Source organism: Tetranychus urticae, chromosome 1 (assembly GCF_039701765.1).
Source record: "Tetranychus urticae isolate SD_2017Ah chromosome 1, NJAU_TeUrti_SD_1.0, whole genome shotgun sequence".
Taxonomy (NCBI): Eukaryota; Metazoa; Arthropoda; class Arachnida; order Trombidiformes; family Tetranychidae; genus Tetranychus; species Tetranychus urticae.
In genome coordinates, this window is record NC_142958.1 from 28,175,051 (window position 1) to 28,196,823 (window position 21,773).

At 33.3% G+C, this 21,773-nt stretch overlaps 7 protein-coding genes across 7 annotated transcripts; all 7 read left to right on the forward strand.

Annotated features, from left to right (window-relative positions):
* The first annotated feature begins 262 nt into the window (after positions 1 to 262).
* LOC107369919 (brain-specific serine protease 4) lies at positions 263 to 2,030 on the forward strand. Its single transcript, XM_015937890.3, has 2 exons — positions 263 to 1,534; positions 1,604 to 2,030. The coding sequence occupies exons 1-2, from the start codon at positions 1,036 to 1,038 to the stop codon at positions 1,933 to 1,935; spliced, it is 831 nt and encodes a 276-aa protein (XP_015793376.2). The 5' UTR covers positions 263 to 1,035; the 3' UTR covers positions 1,936 to 2,030.
* Positions 2,031 to 2,403: 373 nt separating this feature from the next.
* Positions 2,404 to 3,770, forward strand: LOC107369810 (brain-specific serine protease 4-like). The gene is made up of 2 exons (XM_015937786.3): positions 2,404 to 3,304; positions 3,374 to 3,770. Exons 1-2 carry the CDS (start codon positions 2,809 to 2,811, stop codon positions 3,703 to 3,705), a joined length of 828 nt encoding a protein of 275 aa, XP_015793272.2. The 5' UTR covers positions 2,404 to 2,808; the 3' UTR covers positions 3,706 to 3,770.
* Positions 3,771 to 4,819: 1,049 nt separating this feature from the next.
* Positions 4,820 to 5,990, forward strand: LOC149094889 (chymotrypsinogen B-like). The gene is made up of 2 exons (XM_089266056.1): positions 4,820 to 5,604; positions 5,668 to 5,990. Exons 1-2 carry the CDS (start codon positions 5,100 to 5,102, stop codon positions 5,988 to 5,990), a joined length of 828 nt encoding a protein of 275 aa, XP_089122182.1. The 5' UTR covers positions 4,820 to 5,099.
* A 1,386-nt stretch (positions 5,991 to 7,376) lies between these two features.
* LOC149094890 (trypsin-1-like) lies at positions 7,377 to 8,532 on the forward strand. Its single transcript, XM_089266783.1, has 2 exons — positions 7,377 to 7,900; positions 7,983 to 8,532. The coding sequence occupies exons 1-2, from the start codon at positions 7,399 to 7,401 to the stop codon at positions 8,297 to 8,299; spliced, it is 819 nt and encodes a 272-aa protein (XP_089122909.1). The 5' UTR covers positions 7,377 to 7,398; the 3' UTR covers positions 8,300 to 8,532.
* Positions 8,533 to 14,969: 6,437 nt separating this feature from the next.
* LOC149094891 (uncharacterized) lies at positions 14,970 to 15,650 on the forward strand. The gene has a single exon (XM_089266063.1). The coding sequence runs from the start codon at positions 14,970 to 14,972 to the stop codon at positions 15,648 to 15,650; it is 681 nt and encodes a 226-aa protein (XP_089122189.1).
* Positions 15,651 to 17,556: 1,906 nt separating this feature from the next.
* Positions 17,557 to 18,600, forward strand: LOC107369923 (chymotrypsinogen B-like). Its single transcript, XM_089266068.1, has 3 exons — positions 17,557 to 18,061; positions 18,128 to 18,285; positions 18,562 to 18,600. Exons 1-3 carry the CDS (start codon positions 17,557 to 17,559, stop codon positions 18,598 to 18,600), a joined length of 702 nt encoding a protein of 233 aa, XP_089122194.1.
* A 336-nt stretch (positions 18,601 to 18,936) lies between these two features.
* Positions 18,937 to 19,467, forward strand: LOC149094892 (putative serine protease 42). The gene has a single exon (XM_089266070.1). It carries the CDS (start codon positions 18,937 to 18,939, stop codon positions 19,465 to 19,467), a length of 531 nt encoding a protein of 176 aa, XP_089122196.1.
* The last annotated feature ends 2,306 nt before the right edge of the window (positions 19,468 to 21,773 follow it).

Sequence of the window (21,773 nt, forward strand, 5' to 3'; positions counted from 1 at the left end):
AATTATTATAATATGTTTGAGTTGAATGTATAAGTTTTTGATGTTTAAAGTAACGAATCTGGCGATCCCTCAGTAAACTTTACTGGTCAAACATTGAATCTGAGTAACAATATTTTTGGTGCAGATAAATGTTCATATGTTCTTGACAAGATGACTGATTAAGTCATTGTGATATTAGAGTAAGTATTCAATCAAAAGGGATGATTTATCTTTCAACATCTATTTCTCAGGGAAGATGAAGGTGACCAAGAAGAGTCGAAATCTCATGGCAACATTTGGACAGCTTTAATTAATGTCATCACGTGCATCTTTGTTTGCGTTGTAGGGCCAAAGGTGATGATTCACATGTGATGATGTTTGTTTGGGTTGATTTGGTTAATATGGTGGATGGGTTAGATTGATTGATGGACAATACGGTGAAAAAACGGTAAGAAAGTGGTGGGAAAAGCCACCCTTACTGAATACAATAAATTCAATCTTAATTTAAAGACTCAAATTCTTGATGAAAAAAACCATCGTCAAGGAGAAAAAATAAAAAATAAAATAAAATCTGGTTATACAGCTGAACAAAATGAAATCTTTTTGTACAGTTAAGGTACCATATTTTCACGCAACTCTTTACTCAAAAACAGTTTTACTTATCCTTCTAATCCAACAATAAAACATCAACCTGAATAACCAAAAAGTTTTTCCACAAAGTCAATAGTAAAAGATACGGATTCTGTTTTTTCCCCTACCCTGTTTGAACGCTGATTTCTCAGTAACCTGAACTCCGAGAAAGTTCGAATTTTTTGCGATAGTTTTTTAATCATGGCTTTCATCCTATGTGAAAATGTTCTTTAGAAAACGTTTAGTTTGGCCACAATCTTCCGTCAAGGATGATACAGTTTTGTAATGTAGTTTTGTTCTAACTCATACTTGTTTTTAAACCGTTTATGGCTCGTTAAGAAGATTGAAACTCTTGCTATCTAAAGACAGAACAAGAAGATTCAATTTGTCAGTTCTCATCTTGATTTTTCTCTCGTCAAACTTAAAATGACTTTATCTGTATCTTTTTTGTTGCTTTCAATACCCATCATTTCAAATGGATTCTCGTTGTCTCATGAAAAGTTACAATCGACTGCCCAATATTATGACAATGAATTGACTTATCAGGTCTGTGGTCGCGATACTACCCCAGGACAAGTGCCATTCTACGCTTCTATAGAATTGCAAAATCAAAAATGGCATTACAAATATTGTAGTGGGGTTTTGATTGCAAATCGATGGGTCTTGACTTTGGGCTATTGTAAACTCGGTTCTCGTGGATCCATACGAGTTGATTTAGGTGACGAATGGAACAACAAAACGATTGCAGTTGAAAAAATTTACATGCATCCTGATTTCAATCAAGAGAAAAACAATATCGCTCTTTTATTATTGAAAGAACCAGTTCAGTTCAGTAGGAATATTCAACCAATTTGTTTACCAGAACCTGGACAAGATGAAACTTTTTATGGTCGCTATGGGAAGGTTACTGGCTTCAAAAAACTAGGTGAGTGATACATCATTTTTCTTTATTCATACTTAACAATTGACATTGTTTATTCCTTTATTCTTAAAGATCCATGGGAGAGAAAATTACCTTTAAATATGCAAATAACCACTTCGCCGATAATCAGATCCGATGATTGTGGTGATTCATACGCAAAAGTTGGGTGGAACAAATCAATCACTGAGTCGTTTATGTGTGCTGGTTACTCCAATGATGAAAAAGATGTATTTATTCCTCATTTTGGCAATTCATTGATGGTCAACGTTGAAAACAATTGGATACTCGCTGGAATTTCAATGTATAATGTACCTTGTCAGGATGCTGTATCACCCCGCATTTGTCGTACAAGATTCGTTAGAGTAGGATTTTACTTGGACTGGATTAAAAGAACAGTTTACTAATTATTACATTTTTAACTTCAATTTATTAAATGTATTTTGAAATGACTTAAGTTTTTACCCTTTTTCTTTGGCGCAATAAATATTATTTTAATGTATTTGAGTTGAAGAACTTTTTAAGTCATTGTGATATTAGAGTAAGTATTCAATCAAAAAGGGATGACTATTTTTCAGGGAGGTTGAAGGTGACCAAGAAGAACACGAATCTTATGGCAGCTATAATTAGTGTTAAGTTTATCCAAAAAGATGACTAAATCACTGGAGTTTGGCAATCATAGATTCTACAGCCTAAAGTTGTTTCAATAAATGCTCTCGTCGAGATGAGCCATCTTTTGAATTTTTTGTTGAACTTGGGGATGAGCAAGTTGATGGAGTTGATATTATTGTAGATGACTTTTCTGATCTAGAAGATGAATTGGAAATTCTTTGAATCTGTTGTTGCTGTTTATCGTTTTGATGGAGGGAAACATCATCAATATCGTCACCTTCATTTTCATTTTCATCTTCATACTCTTCAAAACTGTTGCTATTGTTGGTCAAAAGATTAATATTCAATTATATTTAATGGGGTTACAATTAAAAGTTATTTTATTCACCAATACATAAGGATAACAGCATTAGATGGTTAAAACACCAGGTCCAACGGTTGAGGTTGTTACCTCCAGAGATTCTTTTGTTTAGGACTGATTAGGACTCATTGGAGGGGGGTGGATTTCGAGAATAGCTTTAATTCTTGGTTCCTGAAAGGATAATAATTTTGTTTTAACTCATACATGTTTTTAAACCGTTTAGGACTGGTTAAGAAGATTGAAACGCTTGCTATTTAAGATTCGTTCAGTCCGTTCCCTTCTTCATTCATCTCTCGTCAAACTTAAAATGACTTTATTTGTGTCTTTTTTGTTGCTCCTTTTACCCACCATTTCAAATGGACTTCCATTGTCTCATGAAAAGTTACAATCGACTTCCCAATCTTATGACCATGAATTGACTGATCAGATCTGTGGTCGCGATACTACCCCAGGACAAGTGCCATTCTACGCTTCAATAGAATATGATGATACAACCGGCCATTACACAGTGTATAGTGGTGTTTTGATTGCAAATCGATGGGTCTTGACTGTGGGCCATTATGAACATTACTTTGCAACTCCACAAGTTGTTTTAGGTGACGAACGGAACAACAAAACAATTGGAGTTGAAAAAGTTTATGTCCATTCGGATTTTAATTCAACACATGACAGTATCGCTCTTTTATTATTGAAAGAACCAGTTCAGTTCAGTAGGAATATTCAACCAATTTGCTTACCAGAACCTGGACAAGATGAAACTTTTTATGGTCGCATTGGGATGGTTACTGGCTTCAAAGAACCACGTGAGTGATTAATTCTTTTTCTTTCATCATACCTAACAATTGACATTGTTTATTCTTTTATTCTTAAAGATCCATGGGGGAGAAAATTTGATGGCTCAAATATGCAAATAACCACCATAATTAGATCTGATGATTGTGGTGAATATCACGAAAAATTTGGGTACAACAAACCAATTATCACTGAGTCGTTTATCTGTGCTGGTTACACCAATGATGTAGCAGATGTATATATTCCTTCATTGGGCAATCCATTGATGGTCAACGTTGAAAAACATTGGGTACTTGCTGGAATTGCAATGAATAACGTACCTTGTCAGAATACTGTTTCACCCCGCCTTTGTCTTACAGGATTTCTTAGAGTAGGATTTTACTTGGACTGGATTAAAAGAACAGTTTTCTAGTTATAAAAGTTACTATCTTCAATTTTGCTAAAATTAAATAAAGAAACAAATGAAATATATTTTGAAACGATTTAAATTTTCATCCTTTTTCTTTGGTGCAATAAATATAATTATAATATGTTTGCGTTGAATGTTTAAGTTTTTGATGTTTAAAGTAACGCATCTGGAGATTCCTCAGTAAACTTTACTTACTTTAAAGTAAGTATTCAATCAAAAGGATGATTATTTCTCAGGGAAGATAAAGGTTACCTAGAAGAACACGAATCTTATGGCAACATTCGGACAGCTATAATTAATGTCAAAATGGAACGTTCATTGCGGAACGTGATTCATGAAGATTTGAAAATATTGCCACTCAATAAAGATGGTTAAGGAAGAAGAATATGTTGATCTTTCAGTTCATGTATTTGGTGATTCCTCGAAAAACTTTCCTGGTCTAACATTCAATCTGATTAGAATTGTTTATTTTGTAGATAATTGTTCATATATTCTCGGCGAGTTGGCTGATAAAGTCACTGTGATATTAGAGTGATTTTAGTTCATTTGAATTTTAATTGCTAACTTATCTTTCAACATCTTTTTCTCAGATAAGAGAAAGATGATCAAAAGTAACACCAATCATATCAAAATATTCGGGCAGCTATAATTAGTGCCATCTTCAAGTAGCTCTTTGTGTTCTTTAAGGGCTAAAGGGAAGGAAGGAGAAGGAGATGAGAGTAAGATCTCTGAAAATTCTTAAAAATCAGAGACTGGGGAAAATGTAGAATCCGTATGTAATGACGTTGAGAGGGGGAACCTTTTTGTTATTCGGGTTGATTGTTAGACCAGGATTTAATGTAAAACTATGTCTTTGAACGTAAAGTAAACAGTTAGATGAAAATTCTTGGAACCGGATTATCTATTAGGGTTATAACATAAACCAATCGAGTAGTTAAAGATTTTTATGATTCTCTCAAGGTTTTTGATAAAATCACTTTAAAAGTTCAAAATTACATTGCATTTTATTCAGCTGTATAACCAGGTTATCTATTCTATCTTTTAGTTTTTCATTGACGATGGTTTTCTTCATTAAGAAATTGAGTCTTTTAAATTGAATTGATTGCATTGAATTTAGCATAAACGGTTAGAAGAAACTTGCGATCAGCCATCATAGCATCCGTTAATTGTAACGATAATAAAAATAATCAATGGTTTAGTCATTGGGGAGGTAAATTTCGAGAAGAGCCTTAATTCTTGATTCCTGAAAGGATAATAGTTTTGTTGTAATTCATACTTGTTTTTAAACCGTTTATGGCTCGTTAAGAAGATTGAAACGCTTGCTATTTAAAAACAAAACGAAAAGACTCAATTTGTCAGTTCTCATCTTCATCTTAAACTCTAATCTCAAACTTAAAATGACTTTATTCGTACCTCTTTTGTTGCTTACATTACCCATCATTTCAAACTGTCTCCCATTGTCTCATCAAAAGTCACAATCGACTTTCCCATCTTATGAAAATGAATTGACTGATCAGGTCTGTGGTCGCAATACCATCCCAGGAAAAGTGCCATTCTACGCTTCAATAGAAGTAGATCATCCAACCTTATATTACAAAAAGTGTGGTGGTGTTTTGATTGCGAATCGATGGGTATTGACTGCAGTTCATTGTACATCCAGTGTTCTTGGACCCATACAAGTTGTTTTAGGTGACGAATGGAACAACAAAACAATTGGAGTTGAAAGAAGTTATATCCATCCAAATTTTAGTCTTGAAACATCCATGAATGATATCGCTCTTTTATTATTGAAAGAATCAGTTCAATTCAATAGGAACATTCAACCAATTTGTTTACCAGAACCTGGAGAAGATGAAACTTTTTATGGCCACAATGGCACAGATGCTGGCTGGGAAAAACTAAGTGAGTCATTTATTCCTTTACTTTGAGGTAAACAATTGACATTTTTATTCCTTTTATTTAAAGATCTAGAAGAGAGGAAATTACCTTCAAATAGGCAAATAACCAGTTTGTCGATCATTAAATTTGATGGTTGTGGTGCATTATACGCAAAAATTGCGTTCAACAAATCAGTTTTAACTGAATCGTTTATATGTGCTGGTTACCCTAAAGATGTAAAAGCTGTATTTTTTCCTGGGCCTGGCAGTCCGTTGATGGTCAACGTTGAGAATCATTGGATACTTGCTGGAATTTCAATGGGTAACATAGACTGGGTGGAGCCGTTTCTCCCCCGCATTTATCTTAGAGTAGGATTTTACTTGGACTGGATTAAAAAGACAGTTTACTAATTATTATAGTTTATACCTTCAATATTGCTAAAATTAAATAAAGAAAAAATTATTCGAAATGTATTTTGAAAATATTTTAATTTTCACTTTTTTCTTTGGTGCAATAAATAATACGTCTCAATAATAATGGTTTAGGAATTGGCGAGGTGAAATGACCTTTTTTTATTGAAAACTTACTCTTATATCTTGAATGACTTGACCATTTTACATATGAAGAACATGTGAACAATTATCTTTACCAATTACCTAGAAGGAATTTAGATGAACCAGGTGTCAATCGATAGGGGAGGGTGGGTGGTGAAAAACTATCGAGGGTTTAATCTGCTAAGGCAGTGGTCCCTGAGATATTTGGGTTTAAAATTTGTTCATTTTAATGAAAACCGTTTTAAAAATTGATTTTTTTAAGAAATTTTTGTTGATTGATGTTGGTTGTGAGATTAAACAAGATTAACCGAGAATCTTGGTTAAAATTTCATCGACCGGATACGCTCTAAGAATTGAAACCATGCGTGTAGTTGAAAGTTTTTTATGATTCTCTGTATGTTTTTGATAAAATCACTTAAAAGTTCAAAATTAAATTTCATTTTATTCAGCTTTATAACCAGGTTATCTATTTTATTTTTTAGTTTTCATTGACGATGGTTTTCTTCAGAGTCTTTTAAATTTGGATTGAATTTAGCATAAGGGTTAAACGAAACTTGTCATGATCGCGACAGTTTCTTGTAATAATCTACATTTACACATCTACACAATATATAAAGTCAAAGCATGAAATATTTGCGTAAAGATTGTGGCCAAACTAAAAGATTCTAAAGAAAATTTTATATAGCCTGAAAGACTTGATTAAACTTCATCCACGAAAAATAGTCAGAACTTTTTCGGAATTGAGGTACTGAGAAATGCGCGTCCAAACAGGCTGGATGAAAAAATGCAGAATCTGTATCACTTAATATTTACTTAAGGGGCAAAACTTTTTGGCTATTAAGGTTGATTTTGCATACGAAGGATAAGTAAATCAGTTTTATACCTGCACAGCCAACAAAGATTCAAATCTCAACACAAATTTTTTTAGTTTTTCTCATCGACAATAGTTTTTAATCAATAATTTGAGTCTCTGATTTATCTGGAATTTGGATTGAATTGTATTCAGTGAAAGGCATTTACGATCAGTCATGATGGTGCTCAGCTTGTAATAATAATAAATGGTTTAGTCATTGGGGAGGTAAATTTCGAGAAGAACCTTAATTCTTGATTCCTGAGAGGACAATAGTTTTGTTGTAATTCATACTTGTTTTTAAACCGTTTATGGCTTGTTAAGAAGATTGAAACGCTTGCTATTTAAAGAACAACGAAAGGATTCGCTCTGTCAGTTCTCATCTTCATCTTAAACTCTAATCTTAAACTTGCAATGACTTTATTTGTATCTTTTTTGTTGCTTATTTTACCCATCATCTCAAATGGACTCTCGTTGTCTCATGAAAAGTTACAATCGACTTCCCAATCTTATGAAAATGAATTGACTGCTCAGGTCTGTGGTCGCGATACCATCCCAGGAAAAGTGCCATTCTACGCTTCGATAGAAATGGATCGTGGAGAATTTCATTTGAAAAAGTGTGGCGGTTTTTTGATTTCAAATCGATGGGTCTTGACAGTGGCCCATTGTACATTCAGTGTTTTTGCACCCGTACGAGTCATTTTAGGTGACGAGTGGAACAACAAAACAATTGGAGTTGAAAGAAGTTACATTCATCCGGATTTTAATCTTCGAACTCTCGAAAACGATATCGCTCTTTTATTATTGAAAGAACCAGTTCAGTTTAGTAGGAATATTCAACCAATTTGTTTACCAGAACCTGGAGAAGATGAAACTTTTTATGGCCGCCATGGCACATTTGCTGGTTGGGAAAGAGGTGCGTGATTTATTCTTATACTTAAAGTAAATTACTTTATTAATTTCAATAAAAATAATTTTTCGTTACTTTATTCTTAAAGGTTCAAGAGTGAGAAAATTACCTTCAAATATGCAAATGACCAGTTTGACGATCATTAAATTTGATGAATGTGGTGAATTATACACGAAATTTGGGTTCAACAAATCAGTTTTCAATGATTCGTTTATATGTGCTGGTTACCCGAAAGATGGCAAAGATGTATGTAATTATCAACCTGGCAATCCATTGATGGTCAACGTTGAAAAACATTGGGTACTTGCTGGAATTTCCTTCATAGGTTGTAAGGCGCCTGTTTTACCCGAGATTTATCTTAGAGTAGGATTTTACTTGGACTGGATTAAAAGAACAGTTCACTAGTCATTATAGTTTATACCTTTAATATTTCTAAAATTAAATAAAGAAAATAATAGTTGAAATGTATTTTGAAACGATTTTCATTTTCCCCTTTTTTGATCCAATAAATATTGCCTCTCAATATAATTTGTTTATTAATTGGGGCGGTGAAATCTCAAGACGAGCATTGAATAATTTAAAGAAATTGAAGTCTTTGTTTGTCTCGAGAGATGAAGATTCGCAGATTTCATTAAAAAACGTGTGGTGGTTTGCTTGCGAATTTTTGTTGACTGCGGTTCATTGTACACTCATTTATCTTGGAAACATACGAGTTGTTTTTTGGTGACGAATGAAACAACAAAACAATTGGAGTTGAAAGAAGTTACATCCATCCGAATTTTGATCTTCAAACACTCGAAAACGATATTGGTCTTTTATTATTGAAAGAACCAGTTCAGTTCAGTACGAGTATCCAACCAATTTTTTTACCAGAGCCTGGAGAAGATGAAACTTTTTATGGTCGCTATGCGACACTTGCTAGCTGGGAAAAACTAAATCATTTATTTCTTTTTTTATGCAACATTTTGATATCTTTTAATAATAAGTCAACCAGAAAATTACCACTGATTCCTTTTTTTGTGCTAATTACCTGAAAGGACGAAAAACTGCATGTTTTCCTGATCCTGGTGATCCGCTGATGGCAAAGTAGAAAAAAATTGTGTAGTCACATTGGGTAACGTAAGCTGTGAGATGCCTCATGCTCTCGATCTCTATCGGTACACTGTTGGACTGGTTAAAAGAACAATAAAACACAATGTATTTTGAAAGATTTTAATTTTCACTTTTTTTCTGGTACATTGAATATAATTTTCATAATATTATATGTTATATACGTACTATGTATAGCTATCTATATTTCCTTCCGCCTTGGTATACAATCAATGGCTCTTTTTTGGAGATTGATTCAGGAAGATGTGAAAATATTACGTCTCAATGTATCATAATAGTATTCAAAACTTGTTTGCTTTCTGTCTCTCCAACAGTTTGGACAACTTACGTCAAAATGGAATAAACTTATTAGAAATCGAGGCTTCATGAGAAGCTATCAATAAGAAAATTCAATGAAATGCAAGTGATAACACAATGATCATTGAAGGGGGACGAATCATTGGTGAGGACTTGTTTTTAAACTATTTAGGTCCAGCTGAGTAGATTGAACCAAACTAAGCCAAAGCTCGAATAAATCAACTTCTCAGATTGTTTGTTGAAAAAAGGAGGATTTTGATTTATTTTGGAAGCCATGAATGATACTTGAGAGGTTGAAATGGCTTGACGTAAGTGGTAATGAGATCGGAGGTGAACAAGTTGTTGATCAATTAGTTAACGTATCTGATGATTCCTCGAAAACTTCACTGATCTAACATTAAATCTGAATAGCAATGTTTTTGTTGAAGATAATTGTTCATATACTTTTGATGATCTTAATGATAAATCACTGTGATATTCAGTAAGTAATTCAACCCAAACGTGATTATTTAAATGCTAATTTATCTTTCAACATCTTTTTCTCAGGGAAGATGAAGGTGACCAAGAAGAATACGAAATAACTAATAAGTAAACCGTTTATGACGCTTTAAGCTTTACGATTAAGAAGATTAAAGTTCTTGCTATTTAAAGGCAAAACGAGAAGAGTCGTTTTGTCAGTCTCATCTTCATCCATCTCTCGTCAAACTTAAAATGACTTTATTTGTATCTTTTTTGATGATTTCATTACCCATCATTTCAAGTGGACTCCCGTTGTCTTATGAAAAGTCACAATCCACTTTCCCATCTTATGACAATAAATTGATTGATCAAGTCTGTGGTCGCGATACTATTCCAGGACAAGTGCCATTCTACGCTTCAATAGAATATGATGTACCAAACGTGCATTACACAATGTGTAGTGGTGTTTTGATTACAGATCAATGGGTCTTGACTGAGGCTTATTGTATAGAAACAATTTGGGCACCCATGCGAGTTGTTTTAGGTGACGAATGGGACAACAAAACAATTGGAGTGGAAGACATTTACACCCATCCGGATTTAGGTCGTGAAACACCTATGAACAATATCGTCCTTTTATTATTGAAAGAACCAGTTCAGTTCAGTAGGAGTATCCAACCAATTTGTTTACCAGAACCTGGAGAAAATGAAATTTTTCATGGTCGTTATGGGACAGTTGCTGGCCGACAAAAACTAAGTGAGTTATTTATTCCCTTACTTTCATATATTAACTATAATATAACAATAATTAATAATAATTTGTTACTTTATTCTTAAAGATCGAACCGAGAACAAACCTACACCTTTAAATGTGCATATAACCAGTTTGCCTATCGACAGATCTGACGATTGTGATAAATTTTTCGAAGAAGTCATGGGAGAAAATATCACTGATTCCTTTTTTTGTGCTGGTTACTCGAAAAAACGAAAAGTTGAATGTTTTCCTGATCGTGGCGATCCGTTCATGGTCAAAGTTCGAAAAAATTGGGTAATTACTGGATTCACATTGATTAACGTGGACTGTAAGAGGCCTCATGCACTCGATATTTACGTTAGAGTTGAATTGCACTTGGACTGGATTAAAAGAACAATCGAACAAAATAATAGTTGAAATGTTTTCCGAAAAGATTTAATTGTTCACCTGTTGTCTTTGGCGCATTAAATGTAATTTTCAAAATATGTTTGAGTCTCCCGTTCTAATTCAACATTCGCGTTTAGGTTTCATCAATCAATGCTTTAGGTAAAATTGTAGACAATCACTATTCTTGACTGAAATAGTGATACGAATCGTAAACATAACAAAAACATTTCATGAACAAGTCCAAATTGAAAGCGATGTAGTGAGTTAGATGTTGATTTATAGATTGACAAGCGAAAAAAATTAGACTGGATAAAATTAAAAATATAAAAAATAAAAATTAAACTGTTTAAGTTTAGCTAAATAGATTAAAATCATTTTCTATTTAAAGACAAAAAGAATCTTCTCGTTTTGTTAGTTTCCATTCAGATCTATCTTCCGTCAATATCAGAATGACTTTATTTGTATCTTTTTTGCTTGTAACCTTTCCAATCATTTCAAATGGACTTCAGTTGTCCCATGACATTAAACCATCTAATATTTACTGTGGTCACAGACGACTATTAACTGTGGAGTTCGTGCTATTGAAAATGAATTGTTTGTTCGTGTTTTCGGTATTCGCAATACTACCGCAGGACAAGTGCCATTCTATGTTTAAAAGAAGTTAATCCAATCTTTTGTCAAGAAACGTGCGGTGGTGTTTTGATTGCAAACCGATGGGTATTGACTACCTCCTATTGTTTAGCACTAGGTTTTTCTGAACCCTTGCAAGTTGTTTTAGGTGACCAATGGAATAACAAAACAATTGGAGTGGAAAAAAGTTACGTCTATCCAGATTTTAGCGTGAAACACACAAAAAAATTATCGCCCTTCTATTGTTGAAAGAACCAGTTCAATACAGAAGATATATCCAACCAATTTTTTAACAGAGCCTGGACAAGATGAAACTTTTTAAGTAAGTCAATTTATTCCTTTTCAATTCTTTTTCATACTAATTAATAATTATTCATTCCTTTATCTTAAAGGTCCAAGAGAGAAAAAATTACCTGCAGATATGCAAATAACCACTCCGCCCATCATTAGATATGATGATTGTCAAAGAAGTTTCACAAAAGCTGGAGACAGCAAAAAAATCACTGAGTCCTTTTTGTGTGCTGGTTACCCGGAAGGAAAAGCATTTGCATGTTCTCCTAATCCTGGCGATCCGTTGATGGTCAAAGTTGGAAAACATTGGGTACTTGCTGGAATCGTATTGAATAGCATAAGCTGTACGAAGCGTGATTTACCTGATATTTACATCAGAGTTGGCTTTTTCTTGGACTTTTCTCTTCTCGGCTCTTTTCTAAAGACAATTTATTAGTTATTTTAGATTAGTTTTTTATCTGTATAAATTGAATGAAGAAAAAATTAGTTTCAATGTATTTTGAAAAGATTGAGAAACAAATGTTCCCTTTTTTTCTTTCATACATTATATATAATAATGATAAAGTCTTCCGTCTCCTAATTGTCCACTCTTATCATCTAATTCCAATTCCGATAATTTCCTCCATAATTCGTCTCTTTCTTTTTCTTTCCTCTTCTCTCTAAATGGAAATGAGCAGTGAAATAAGTTAGTTAATATCAACCAGAGACGTACCTCCATTTTGTCTATTGGTCAAATAACTTGGAGTTTACTTCCATAAATATTTTCAAAACAAGTGCAATGATCGTCTGGCTCCGATGTTCCAGAAATATTTTATACAATGATTATGGCCAATAATTGTTGCCCTTTTAACCGAAACACCAGAGTCTTAGTATATCTGTTGATCATTTCTTTATATGTAACATTCAAAAATTAAGTGCTTAAATTGAGAAAGAGAAATGGCCCAAATTATTCTCCTCTTTCTTTATTCCGTCTATTGGACGTAATACTTACTTAATTATTAGTTCAACTAAATTTCAGTTAATTCAATGGGAATATTGTCCGCTAAACGATTATTATTAATAAATGTTATTAAATGGCCCTAAAATGTTACATATAAAATTTTTCTTACTTTTTTCAATACATAAATGTCATTAGTAAATCATCGATTAGATTTGACTCATTTGCGATATTTAATTGTTAAAACAATGCGGAGGTTTGATATGGGAAGCACCTTTCATTTACTTTGAATGAATCAAAGGGAAAACATTACAAACTTGTAACTTTCATTATGAGACAAGTTAATCAAATGTTTATTCACAAGTTAATACTTGTAACAAGTAATTGGCCGACTTGCTTCACAGGATTAATTGATCAACTCGAAATTGTTGTACAACTCAATGAGATGGCAAAGCAAAAACTGGTCACATAAGAGTTTTGTATTGAAAAGGAGATCTTTTCATAATTTTAACCACATATGATGAATGGAAAGCAAAGAGTAATTACAATCATTCTTCTTGGGCTGAACCAGTTTTCTAAATAGGAGACAATGGTTTCCAATGAGCAAGAAATGTTACTTTTAACACATCTGTGCTAATAGGACCAACTCCAAAAGTAACATTGTGTATAACTCTTGTTGTTTTACTCTTTGATGGAAAGTCAAGTCTTTTTACACGGTAAAAACAGTCGTGTTTATTTTTTATAAAATTACTAAAGGAGGTTTTACTAGATTAGGACTTTCAAAATGTTCTGATTTCGCTACATCCTGGATGAATGATTGCACGAACAATTCATTAAAATATTACTTTCACTTGAAAAACTTATCATTAAAGTGCGTAAAGGTTTGTTTAATGAATTTGTTAACAATTTAGTGAACAGAAGATGCATCATTTTTTCTTTTTTTTGTATTTCTTGATCAGGTTGTGCTCATACGCGCTCAATCTTTCAATCTCCCGATTTCAACTTGCTCACTCAGGTTGTTGAAGCTGCGGAAGCTATTTCTGATGCTTTAGCATCTAAGCATAGCCTTACTCATGCCATATTGAAGGATATTTTTACCGGTCGATTGAAAACCGAGGTACCACCAGCAGTTAGATCATTGAAGAAAGGTATTCTCTCTTCTTCTGCTCGTTTGGTTGAACTAGACCTCAGTGACAATGCGTTTGGACCTATTGGTATGGAAGCCTTGGCTCCTTTTTTGGAGAGTGATTCTTGCGAAGATTTGAAAATATTGCGTCTCAATAATAATAGTGCAAGAATCAAGTTAAGTAAGTGTCAGTATTTTTGACTCTTTTTTAGCATTTCACACTCGTTTGCTTTCTCGCTCTCCAACAGTTTTGACGGATATACTTCCGAAAAACGTGTCATTGGCGGACAGGCACCAGAACTTGTGTCTGTAATAATTAGAGTGTAAGAAATTCAAATATCATGACTGAAAGTTGCGCATGCGCAGCAGAAAAAGTTATGGATACAAAAAGTTGCATGTGAATTACAGTGTCTTCCATACAATTAACGTTGAATGGACTGTAAAATTTTCGCAAAACATATAGTGATAAAACAGATAGTCGCAATAACCTGCAGCTAACATAACCCAAGCTAAACCTGACCTAACATGACACTGTCTGACTGAAAAATCGAATTAGCGTGCCCGAACTTAAACGGCTTTAATTCCCAATAAAAATTTATTCCTGAAAGGATTAATAATATGAATTTTTTAAACCTTTTATGACTCTCCAAGATTAAAGTGCTCGGTATTTAAAGTCAATGCAAGAGTCGTTTTGTCATTTCTCATTCTCATCTTCATCTCGTCTAACTTAAAATGACTTTTAAGTCTTAAGTCTTTTTTGTTGCTTACATTACCCATCATTTCAAATGAACTTCCATTGTCTCACGAACAGTTACAATCGACTTTTTACGATATAGTCCGATCTTATGACAATGAATCGATTAATCAAGTCTTCGGTCGCGATACTCTCCCAGACCAAGTGTCATTCTACACTGCGATAGAAGTGATTCGTTATGAATTATTATGTGTGTTTTTATTCTCTTGGTACAGAATTGAAGAAGATTTATGTGTTGATTTATGTTGATGATCTATTGATTGCATCAAGTATCGTTGAAAATATCAACATCAGTAAAATCAACTGAAAACACGTTTTGAAATGAAAGACATGGGCTTGTTAAGTTCATTCCTTGGAATCGACTTGGAATTTGATCTGAAAAATAGATCTATATTTATGCATCAAACGAAATACATTGAGAACATCATTGAAAGATACAATTTGAATGATTGTAATCCGATATCGACTCCGTCTGATCAAAGTCACAAACTGGTAAAATCATCTATTGTTGATGAGAAGATGAAAAATGTACCTTACAATTTTGCTATTGGCGCTTTGATCTATTTATCAACATGTACTCGTCCAGATGTATCTGTTTCAGTGGGAGCAGTAAGTCAATTTTTGGCTTATCCATCGCACACTCATTGGAAAGCAGTAAAACGCATATATAAATACCTAAAAGGTACCCAAAATTATGGCTTACTCTTTAAAAAGAGGGAAAATGTGAGTCTTATTGGTTATTCTTATGCAAGTTTCGCTGATGATGCTAACGATAGAAAGAGTACGAGTGGAGTTGTAGTATTTGTGAATAGTAATTTAGTTTCATGGTTATCAAAGAAGCAATCTACAGTTGATCTATCAACTTCAGAGGCAGAATATGTCGCGTTAGTTGAATGTATGAAGGAAATAATGTGGCTTAGGTCATTTTTAGATGAACCTGGTTTTGATATTAACGGTCCAACTACAATATTTGCCGTGAATGATACTGGCATACTTGAGAGTTTGAAATGACTGTCGTCAGTAGTAATGAGATCGAAGGTGAAGGAGTTGTTGATCCATTATTTAAAGTATTTGGCGATTCCTCGAAAACTTTATTGGTCTAACATTAAATCTGAGTGGCAATGTTTTTGATGAAGATGATTGTTCATATATTCTTGAAAAGCTGAATGATAAAGTCACTGTGATATTAGAGTAAGTATTCAACCCAAAAGTGATAATTTAATTGCTAATTTATCGTTCGATATCTTTTGCTAAGGGAAGATGAAGGTGACCAAGAAGAATACGAATCTTATCGAAACATTTGAATAGCATCGTTAGCTATCTTCAGTTAAATCATCAAGTACACCTTTTAGTGTTCTTCACCTTCATGTAGTTTTGTTAAGGGCTACTTTTGATGGAGAGAGACATCAACAATATCGTCATCTACATTTTAATAATTGAAAAGATGAACGTGAAAATACTGATGCATTTAATCAATCAACTTCTTGTTTACCAGAAAATCAAAAGATTGATTGAGAAAGCGTCCTCCTATGAATAAGCTCAAGCTTTATTATTATATTTGGATTTAATGAAGCGTAAAAATGGATCCAGGAGACTTGAGAGGTTCATTTATTATTAACTAATTTCTGTTTTCGTTTGAAAAAAGTCGATGCTTTAAAATTTTCTCTCGGACGAATTTTTATTGTTATAAATGCAACAGGGAAACTTAAATGCGCTTAATTTCCAATGAAACTTGATTCTTTGTTCCTGAAAGGACTAATGATTTGACACGTTTTTAAACCGTTCATAACTCGTTAAGATGATTAAAGTGGTCGTTATTCAAAGACAAAACAGAATATTATTTTGTCAGTTCTCATCTTAAAATGGTAAAGGCCCAAAACAGCCAAATACAAAGCTGCTTAAATGATATCAATTCAAATTTCAAAAAAGTCCTTTCTATGGATATTGCTAAGCTAAATAATTATAGTTAATTAACTCCGATTGAGTCAGAAAATGGTCTACATACACCTATATAGATGCTCTTGTGTCCTTAAAATTATTGAGTCAATCGATTAAGTCAAACTTATTCAAAATTGAAGCAAAAGTCAGTGGTAAAAAACAAAAGTACTTTTTGATACCCTTAAAATCAATCATTAAAGTAATAAAAATCATAGCAAAACATACAAACAGCTATCGTCGATTGCATCATAAAGTAGATTTTTGTGTTCTTCAAGGGCTAAAGGGAAGGGAAAGAAGAAGGGAGCAGAGGATTCCAATGGGTCCTGGGAAATACAATTGTAAATTTATAAGACTTTTATGAATAGAAAAAGTTAAATTAGTTTAACCTAACAAGATGGCTGAATCAATGGAGTTTGGCAATCATAGCTGCTACAGCTTCAAGTTGTTTTAATAAATGCTCTCGTCGAGATGAGCCATCTTTTCAATTTTTTGTTGAACTTGGGGATGAGCAAGTTGATGGAGTTGATATTATTGTAGATGACTTTTCTGATTTACAAGATGAATTGAAAATTCTATGAGTATGTTGGTGCTTATCTTTCTGATGAAGGAAAACATCATGAATATCGTCATTTTCATCTTAACATTATTTTTCATATTCTTTTTCTTCTTCTTCTTCTTCTTTTTGAATCAGTTAGAATATCATTCATCCGAAATGATATTTACATCATCTTGATCAAAAAGTAATACATATTACTCTTTGATCGAAACAAAATCTAATGAAATTGTTCAAATAATAACCATAGGAATATAGCACAGGAATATATGCAAATTCTTGATTCTCGAAAAGGATGAATAATTTGACTCATTTTAAACCGTTTATGACTATTTAAGAAGATTAAAGTTTTGTCCTATTTAAAGGCAGTACAAGAAGAGTCGTTTTGTCAGTTTTCATCTGGATCTTTCTCTCGTCAAGTTTAAAATGACTTTATCTATATCTCTTTTTTTGCTTACATTACCCATCCTTTCAAGTGGACTCCCATTGTTTAATGAAAAGTCACAATTTACTTCTCAACCTTATGACAGTGAATTGACTGATCAGGTCTGTGGTCGCGATACTACACCAGGACAAGTGCCATTCTACGCTTCAATAGAAGTAAATAGTCGAAAATTTCATTGCAAAAAGTGTAGTGGTGTTTTAATTGCAAGGAGATGGGTCTTGACTACGGCCCATTGTACATTCAGTGTTTTTGGACCCATACGAGTTGTTTTAGGTGACGAATGGAACAACAAAACAATTGGAGTTGAAAAAAGTTACATCCATCCGGATTTTAATCGTCAAACAAAAGCAAACAATATCGCTCTTTTATTATTGAAAGAACCAGTTCAGTTCAGCAGGAATATTCAACCAATTTGTTTACCAGAGCCTGGACAAGATGAAACTTTTTATGGTCGCCATGGAAAACTGGCTGTATGGGAAAAATTTAGTGAGTTATTTATTCCCTTACTTTGATACATAATACCAATAATTATTTGTTTCTTTATTCTTAAAGATCAAACAGAGAGAAAATTACCGACAAATATGCAAATAACCAGTGCGCCGATCATGAAATCTGCTGATTGTTGGGAACCATACGCAGATGCTGGCTACAAGAAATCAGATTACCCTGAGTTTGCTCTGTGTGCTCGTTACCCGGTAGATGTAAAACCTGTATGTTTTCCTGGGTATGGCAATCCGTTGATGGTCAATGTTGAGAATCATTGGATACTTGCTGGAATTTCAATCAATAAAATAGGCTGTAAGAAGCCATTTTCACCCCACATTTATATTAGTGTAGGATTTTACTTAGACTGGATTAAAAGAACAGTTTACTAGTTATTATAGTTTGTATCTTTAATCTTGCTAAAATAAAATAAAGAAAATAAAGAAAAAATTGTTGAAATGTATTTGAGACGATTTAAAATTTTCACCTTTTTTATCCTGTAGCTATTAAGTCTCAATAATAATGGTTCAGGAATTGACTGAGGTGAAATTTCGAGACGAGCTTTGATTTATCTTGGACGGATTCCTACAACTACCGGTAAATGCAAGAGGCAAACTTTACCACAAACCAATGCAACGAGTTGTGAGTTGTAAACAAAATGACACAAATATGACTCTCAGGCACCGGAATCTAATGAAATTGTTCAAATAAAAACTAATAAAGTTTGATTCTTGATTCCCAAAAAGGATGAATGATTTGAATCATTTTAAACCGTTTATGACTATTTAAGAAGATTAAAGTTTTGTCCTATTTAAAGGCAGTACAAGAAGAGTCGTTTTGTCAGTTTTCATCTGGATCTTTCTCTCGTCAAGTTTAAAATGACTTTATCTATATCTCTTTTTTTGCTTACATTACCCATCCTTTCAAGTGGACTCCCATTGTTTAATGAAAAGTCACAATTTACTTCTCAACCTTATGACAGTGAATTGACTGATCAGGTCTGTGGTCGCGATACTACACCAGGACAAGTGCCATTCTACGCTTCAATAGAAGTAAATAGTCGAAAATTTCATTGCAAAAAGTGTAGTGGTGTTTTAATTGCGAGGAGATGGGTCTTGACGGTGGCCCATTGTACATTCAGTGTTTTTGCACCCGTACGAGTCATTTTAGGTGACGAGTGGAACAACAAAACAATTGGAGTTGAAAAAAGTTACATCCATCCGGATTTTAATCGTCTAACACAAGCAAACAATATCGCTCTTTTATTATTGAAAGAACCAGTTCAGTTCAGTAGGAATATCCAACCAATTTGTTTACCAGAGCCTGGACAAGATGAAACTTTTTATGGTCGCCATGGAAAACTGGCTGTATGGGAAAAATTTAGTGAGTTATTTATTCCCTTACTTTGATATACAGGGTGACAATTCATAACCGAGAGACTTTTTTTCAAGATAACGGCCGAACGGTACATTCAGTGGCCCTCATATTTTTTTCTGGGCATTAGGGCCTCAAAGGTAAATGTTTGAACTACTTTGCAGAAATTCGAAAATTTTGAAATTTCTATGGGATTTTACATAGAAAAATATAATTTATTAGAAAAATTGGAATTGCGAGCTCCAAAGGCGATTTTTTTGAATATCGAATGTATCATCTGAATAAATGTGTTTAAAGAACGACTTGTAGCTGTCTGATGACTTAATGCACCAAAATCGCCTTTTTAGGTCTAAATTCCAATTTTTCTAAAAAATGATATTTTCTATGTAAAATCCCATCCGGATTTTACTCTTGAAAGACCCGCGCCCAATATCGCTCTTTTATATTTGAAAGAACCAGTTCAGTTCAGCTGGAATATTCAACCAATTTGTTTACCAGAACCTGGACAAGATGAAACTTTTTATGGTCGCTATGGGAGAGTTGCTGGCTGGGAAAAACTAAGTCATTTATTTCTTTTTTTATGTAACATTTTGATATCATTTAATAATAAGTCAACCAGAAAATTACCACTGATTCCTTTTTTTGTGCTAATTACCTGAAAGGACGAAAAACTGCATGTTTTCCTGATCCTGGTGATCCGCTGATGGCAAAGTAGAAAAAAATTGTGTAGTCACATTGTGTAACGTAAGCTGTGAGATGCCTCATGCTCTCGATCTCTATCGGTACACTAGAGTTGGACTGGTTAAAAGAACAATAGAACACAATTTATTTTAAAAGATTTTAATTTTCACTTTTTTTCTGGTACATTGAATATAATTTTCATAATATTATATGTTATATACGTACTATGTATAGCTATCTATATTTCCTTCCGCCTTGGTATACAATCAATGGCTCTTTTTTGGAGATTGATACAGGAAGATGTGAAAATATTACGTCTCAATATAATAGTATTCAAAACTTGTTTGCTTTCTGTCTCTCCAACAGTTTGGACAACTTACGTCAAAATGGAATAAACTTATTAGAAATCGAGGCTTCATGAGAAGCTATCAATAAGAAAATTCAATGAAATGCAAGTAATAACACAATGATCATTGAAGGGGGAAGAATCATTGGTAAGGCCTTGAGAAAAAATACAAATGTAAATTAAAGCTCGAACAGGTCAACTTCTCAGATTGTCTTCTGAAGAAAAGCGGATTTTCATTTATTTTGAAGCCATGAATGATACTGGCATACTTGAGAGGTTTAAATGGCCTGACGTCAGTAGTGCTGAGATCGGAGGTAAAGTTGTTGATCTATTAGTTAACGTATTAATACTAGATTTACTGCAAACAGTGTAGTCTGAGCTTTTGATATGCAATTTCAAATATTTTTAATTTGATGTGTTGATGTTATCGAAAGAAGTTCTTATTTAAAAAGAGTGCAGTCAAAAAGTCGAGCATTCGAGTTAAGTTTTGAGTCTTGGTAGGTTTGTAGAATAATAAAAATTTAGTACATTCGAGCTATTAAATTTATTTTGTAAATTCTCCGATTGATAAAATCGAGGTCAAAGTTGAAACTTCGATCACCTGTGTTCAATTATGGAAGTAGTATTACTCAAAATAAGTGTATTTTCTGGTTGACCATAAGGTTACACCATTTACTTTAATAATTGAACAAAGGCCATCGAAGTTGCAACTTTGACCTCGATTTTCTCAAAAACTGTGAATCAGAGAAATTTTTAAATCGCACGATTAGACTCAGGTTTCATGTCCCTACAAACTAACAGAGTCTAAATTTGAAAGAAATTAATTTTTAACCGTTTTTGCCCATTTGTGTCAATTTATGCATAAAGTGACAATTGTTTTGGCGCCCTCTATTGATAGAAAATATCCCCAAATTTTGGGACTGGGCCAATCATCACCAAAAACTATACAGTAAATTTTGATCCCAATAGCAAGCTATTCTGAAGATTGCATCAAAATCGTAATTTTTATCGTTATGAGTTATCGTTCCACGAAAAAACGCGAATTCACCTCATATGTCTTCGCTTCGCTCAGACAAATTAATATTTGGCAATTCCTCAAAAAACTTTACTGGCTTAACATTTAATCTGCATAACAATGTTTTAGTTGAAAATAATTGTTCATATGTTCTTGACGAGTTGAATGATAGAGTCACTTTGATATTAGAGTAGGTATTCAATCTAAAAGTGAGGCATTTGATAAAATTTAAGTTCGCTAGACGCTTCTTCAAAATTAAATTTCTAGGAACGAAAAAAACCTCAGTCGTTACTTGACTT